The sequence below is a fragment of the Castanea sativa genome, chromosome 10, assembly GCF_040712315.1.
Source record: "Castanea sativa cultivar Marrone di Chiusa Pesio chromosome 10, ASM4071231v1".
Classification (NCBI taxonomy): domain Eukaryota; kingdom Viridiplantae; phylum Streptophyta; class Magnoliopsida; order Fagales; family Fagaceae; genus Castanea; species Castanea sativa.
The window spans coordinates 1,152,992-1,159,284 of NC_134022.1; the positions used below are offsets into that span (position 1 = coordinate 1,152,992).

General features: G+C 35.0%; 1 protein-coding gene across 1 annotated transcript; it reads left to right on the top strand.

Moving 5' to 3' along the window:
- Window positions 1-3,326: 3,326 nt before the first annotated feature.
- Window positions 3,327-5,064, top strand: LOC142614271 (geraniol 8-hydroxylase-like). Its single transcript, XM_075786855.1, has 2 exons — window positions 3,327-4,223; window positions 4,390-5,064. The coding sequence occupies exons 1-2, from the start codon at window positions 3,327-3,329 to the stop codon at window positions 4,993-4,995; spliced, it is 1,503 nt and encodes a 500-aa protein (XP_075642970.1). The 3' UTR covers window positions 4,996-5,064.
- Window positions 5,065-6,293: the final 1,229 nt, after the last annotated feature.

The window sequence follows — 6,293 nt, forward strand, 5'->3', positions numbered from 1 at the left end:
AGTGGCCTTACCGTCTGAAGGCGTGATCTCCTCGAAGCTATAGTGGCCTTCTCGGTCTATGCTATAACACGTGGCATGATCTCCTCAACGGATTTCTGTACCCCACAATTGTGAAGCACTTTTTTTTTTATTTTTTATGATTCATTTATTCTAGACTTTTTGGTTTTTGTACTTAATAACTTACTTGAATGAATATTTATGATGTGGTCTCACATTTACTTCTAAAATTAAAAAATAAAACTCTTTAAAAATAAATAATTTATGACACATAGTGTAAAATTGGAACTCTAATTTAGAATTCTAATTTGAATTTCTCTCAACTTCACCTATTATTATTATTATTATTATTAGATTTTTTTTTTGTCCCTAAACTTTTAAAAAAACTATCCTTAAATTTTGTAAATAGCTTTTTTTTAAAAATATTTTATAGACAAAAGTAGGGATGAAAAAAGAACGTCTTTCAATAATTTAGGGACCAAAAAAATTTTTTTTGTAAAGTTTAAAGACGAAAGAAACATTTTCAATAGTTTAGGGAAGAAAAATGAATTTTTCACTAATTGTAGGACGGGAAAAAATTTTAATTTAAGGAAAAAAACAAACTTTTGAAAAAATTTAAGGAATTGTTGATGCCCATTTTGGCAAAAGGGCCTAATACCAAGAAGAAGCCCAACAATATGAAAAGGGTGAAGGAAGAAGAGCTAGCAAAATAAGAAAAGACCATTAAGCCCGAATGACAAGAATTATGGTCCACAAGCCTATAAAGTAGTAAAAAGACCTCAAAATAAAGCAAATGGGCCCAGGGGGGGGCCGAGAGAAGGAAGTAGCAAGCCCATGAGAATTATAAGAAGTGGAAAGTAAGTAAAGATGGGCCGAAGGAGCCCCAAAGAAAGGAATTGGAAAAAGGGGGTTGGTGCAAAAGGTCCACAAACCCCAAAAGGAAGAGGATATGGTAATTGGGCTGGGGAAGCCCAAAAGATTTAGCAAAAGCCCATGGTAATGTAAGAATGGAATGGGCTAAGGATACCCAAATGAATGAACTGGGCCAAGGATTCCTAGAGAAACAAAATGGGCCAAAGAAGCCCGAGATGGTATGAGAACTAACCCAGTAGAAATACTGGGCAGTATACGGCAGGCCCAACAAGCACCGTTAAACAATACATGGCAGAAATAACACAGTGGCATGACATAAGTATCAGTCGACCCATAAACCAGAAGTAAGAGAAGATAGGGGCTAAATTGAAGAAGGAAGGGCCCATACCCAAGCAAAACCCAATCCAGGGAAGAAACGAGATACAAAGAATGAAAACCCAGTGACCCATCTGCGCCACGAATGGTTAAAAATGAGCAACAGAACGCGCAACAAGAACCAGAAAAATCCGAGGGCAATGGCAAACGCATGAACAGCAGAAAAACCATGAACTCACACGGGAGTGGACCGCACACAAAGCTCAGGCACCACCCACTTGTACCCAGTCAATACAGGTGCGGTTTGCCATGAGTCAGAGGTAAGAGAGAGTATGGTCTGGTGATGGGGATAAGGGGGACGTTTATTCTGGGATTCTCGCTCAAGCTCTTTTGGGGGAAATGTCCTGCTAGGATGAAATATGTAACACCCCATGATTTTAATACCAATTTAATTATTATACGTAAATTAAAAAGGAGGTCTACAATTAAATAAATTTAATTGAATTGGGCTTAAGATATTAAAAATAAGATAAATACTATGGAATATGGAGCCCAAGTGAGGTGGCATAAGTAAATATATGGGCCTTGATAAGCTTTTAAAAACCCTAGCCTTTTATCTCTTAAGATACACGTGTATATATAAGGTTTTCTTTTGTTTTAGCCACAACACACGGTTGAACAACTTTTTTTTTTTTTTTGCTTTGCGGCTGAATGTGAGACTGCAGCAGGTATGGTTTCCTTTAGCTCTAAATTTAGGGAGTTGAATATTCAATGGCTTGACTTGTCCCACGTTTGTAGGAAAGAGCTATGCTTGAAATTACTTTAGTAGCTAATAGGATAATAGGCATCACTTTATGAAACCTAACTTATCAACAGTGGCGGCTCCAGGAATTTTGTTTAGGGTGTTCCTTAGGAAGCATAAATTACACAATCTTTTTTTTTTTTTAGCCTTTATGTAATTAGGTTTGACTTAATGTTTTTAATTCCATTCCATTTCGGTTGTAACGGCTGAAAAATACAGTGTTGGTAAACAAACGGGAACAGTAACCTACCCTATTCCACTTCGGAAAAAAATTTTGGGTCATTCCGGTCTATTTTGGGATGTTTTGGTAAATACCGGCCGAAATTCAACATTCTGCCGGCATGAAGTTTGTGCTTAAAAAAAAAAAATTGTTCTTAAAACCAAAACAAATTTGCATTCTGTAAACCAAAAAACCTCAAAAGGAAAAAAAAAATGAGAAGAAAATAAATGAACAAAGGTACCTGTACAGTTAAAAAAAATTGTATTGAGAAATTTGAGACTCAAAACTTGAGAAGAGGCACTGGAACTGGTAGAAGACACAGAAGTTACGTACAATGAGGAAGGAAAAACGTAGATGTAAAATTGTAAATGAAGATGTGATAAGATTTAAAAGTATGAAGTGTAAAAATCGAGGAGACCGAAGACACGTGTGGTTAAGAATAAACAAGAAAAAATAATTAAAAATGAGAAGGAAGTAACATATGTCTGGTGAGGAAAAATCATACTATAATAAAAAATAATCAAAACGTTGAAAATTGTGTTGTATTGGGCAGTGTGCTTAGTCGAAGTAATCAAGCAACTGCCCAACTTGTAGTAGTTTTATTAAATATATATATATATATATATTTTCAGATTTTAGTTCAATTTTTTTTTTGATTTTTTCCTTTTTGCTTGAAAGACCCCAATATATTGTTAAATTGCTCAAATTATAGACTAAAATTTAATTTTATTGGCATAAAAAAATTCAAGATGGTCCCAAAATTTTTTTTAAAGGCCACTGCCTATCAATATATTAAAAGAAAAAGGATTTCTAGGCATATGTTTGACTTGTCAATCTCCACCTATCCTTATATTAATGGAGAAGATGACTTATAATTGTTATTATATTGGAGTAAGAATGATGCATATAGCCTTTTTTTTTTCCCTAGGTTGAGATGCCTTCTTAAAACAAGAAATTTTCAACAAAGAAAATATCTAGATATTTCTTATACCCTTTCCAATGACATCAAAATAATGCTTCCATTGTCTTTCTATATTAGCAAAGAAAACATCCACTAACTAGGAATGAATTTGGGCAGTAGAGAGGGAAAAGAAATTTGAGCAAAAAGAGCCAAGAGAGATGGATTATTTCATGAGCTTTATACTATGTCTTTGCCTCACCTGGACCATAATTCAAGCTTTTTATTCAATTGCAAGAAGTAAAGTGACTTCCAAAAAGCTTCCACTAGGACCTAAAGCTTTTCCAATCATCGGAAACCTTTTAGAACTTGTTGGTCACAAACCCAAAAAGTCCATGGCTAAACTTGCCAATACACATGGCCCCTTAATGACTCTAAAGCTAGGCCAGAAAACCACAATAGTCATTTCTTCAGCAGACTTGGCGAAAGAAGTTCTCCAACAACATGACCAATTCTTCTGCAACCGTACCATTCCAGAGTCAGTCGTAGCTGGCAATGAGCACGAGTTCAGCTTGCCTTGGCTACCGGTTTCAACCCAATGGAGAAACCTTCGAAGGATTTGCAAGTCCCATTTATTTGCTAATCAGATACTTGATGCAAACCAAAACCTCCGGCGAAAGAAAGTGCAAGCGCTCCTTGCCGATATCCATAATAGCAGTCTAAATGGAGATGCAGTTGATATTGGCAAAGCAGCTTTTAAAACCTCCCTTAATTTGTTATCTAATACCATCTTCTCAGTAGACTTGGCTGACCCCAATTCTGCCACGGGGAGAGAGTTAAGCAAACTCGTCCATAGTATCCTTGAAGTGGGTTCACGTCCAAACTTGGCCGACTATTTTCCTGTGCTTAAGAAGGTTGATCCTCAAGGCATACGGCGCCAGATGACAATTTACTTTGGGAAGATGATAGACCTCTTTAGCAGCATTATTAGCCAACGGTTGCTGCAAAGAAAAACGCTTGGTTCTATCAGAAACAATGACATGTTAGATACCCTTCTTCATATCAGTGAAGAAAGCACAGGGGAGATTGACAAAACTCAAATCGCACATTTGTTTGTGGTAACAATTTCTTTATATTCTTCTTCAATAACTACAAATTTATTCATATATTTATGCACTTTGTTTTTGGGTAATAATCTATTTACGTACATTTTATTATTGTGGCTTGCGGTTTAGTGAATGGATCCGATGATCTATAATCGCATACTTTTTATGGATCGAATAGGACCTGTTTCTTGCGGGCAATGATACAACTTCGGCCACATTGGAATGGGCAATGGCGGAGCTACTCTACAACCCTGAGGTTTTGTCAAAAGCAAAAGCAGAGCTCAAGCAAATCATTGGCAAAGGAAATGCAATGGTGGAATTTGACATTGATCATTTACCGTACTTACAAGCAATAGTTAAAGAAACCTTTCGGTTACACCCCCCGGTTCCGCTGTTGCTTCCCCGTAAAGCTGAAGCAGATGTAGAAATTCACGGCTTCTCAGTCCCAAAGGGTGCACAAGTGCTTGTAAATATCTGGGCTATTGGCAGGAATGCCAGTATATGGGAAATCCCAAACTCATTTGAGCCAGGGAGGTTCATGGGATCAGAAATTGATGTCAAGGGAAGGAATTTTGAGCTTATTCCATTTGGTGCAGGAAGGAGAATGTGTCCTGGATTAACATTGGCGTTAAGAATGTTACACTTGATGTTGGGTTCGCTTATACACACCTTTGATTGGAAAGTTGAAGGTGGTTTTAAGCCCAAAGATATCTACTTTGAAGAGAAGTTTGGTTTAACCTTACAGAAGGCAAAACCCCTACGAGCTATTCCTATCATGGTGTAACAGTTTTATGTACTCTCCCTCCCCTCCTTCCATCCAAACCAGCCTCCTCTAATTAGTAATTATTATTGTCCGTCCTTCTAAGGGCTTAAAATTCAACGTTATTATCATATAAGAAAGCAATGTCTTATCAATAAAAGTGTAATAATTATCAGTTATCCCACCTAACTTCTCTTGCACACACCAACCTCCTTTAAATAGCAATTATTAAAATTCAACGTTATTGTCATTGTCTTATTCAGCAAAAAAATAAAATCAACGTTATTGTCATATAAGAGAGCAATATCTATTCAATAGAATTGTAATAATTATCATACCTAACTTCTTGCACATTTTTTGTACATACTAACATTTTCATTTTATCATTGCACGTCTTTAGTGCGATGGTCATTTCATAAGTATAAGAGCTTGTAGGGTGTGGGGGATAAGGGTCAAGGGTCAAGGTTCAAGTCTCCAGAAAGGAGCTTTATACACATATATACTTAGATTATACTAGAGTAGAATTTCTATCTTATATAAAAATAAAAAATAAAACAAAAACATTTTCACGTTTCAGTGTAAAATAAATATCACATTTTTAGATTTTTAAACCTTGGCATAAACGCACACAATTCTAAAGATTGTTGGTATAAATTTGAAAAATAAAAATTTATTAAATAATTCAGGAGTATACTCCAACCCCATCTGAGAGAGAGGAAATATACTTCCAGATTATCTAATAAAAATCCATTAAAAAGGATTCTTGAACAATATTTTGTTATTTACCTTTAAATAAAAAAGGATTTGATTGTTTTAGAATCTTCTACGTAGTTAGCCACCGATCAAAGTTCAAAACAAACAAATGTACCACCGCACAAGGCCGGCTTAATAGGTGATGCAATTGATGCAATCGCCTAAGGCTCCCAAATAAAAAAAAAAAGGCCCCCACTTGTAAAAACAAATTATATATATAATATATTTATCTATATATTTTAATTAAAAAAATTTTAATCACTTTTATTGGTCAATAAAATGTATTAAAAACGTCCCATTGTATCCTAAAATGCAGAAGATTAAAAAGGAAAAAAACAAAAATAGTCAAACTTCAGCTAACAAAATTAAATTTTAGGAGACAAATTTATTAACTCATTCTTGAAATATGCTAAAATCAAAATTAATACCAGACAAATTCATTAATAATACAACGTAATTATCTTGAAATATGCTAAAATAGAGATTATAAATTTCAAAAACAAAAGAAAAATCTCTCATCTCTCTATCTCTATGCCTCTCCATCTATATTCCTACCTTTCTTTTCTTCA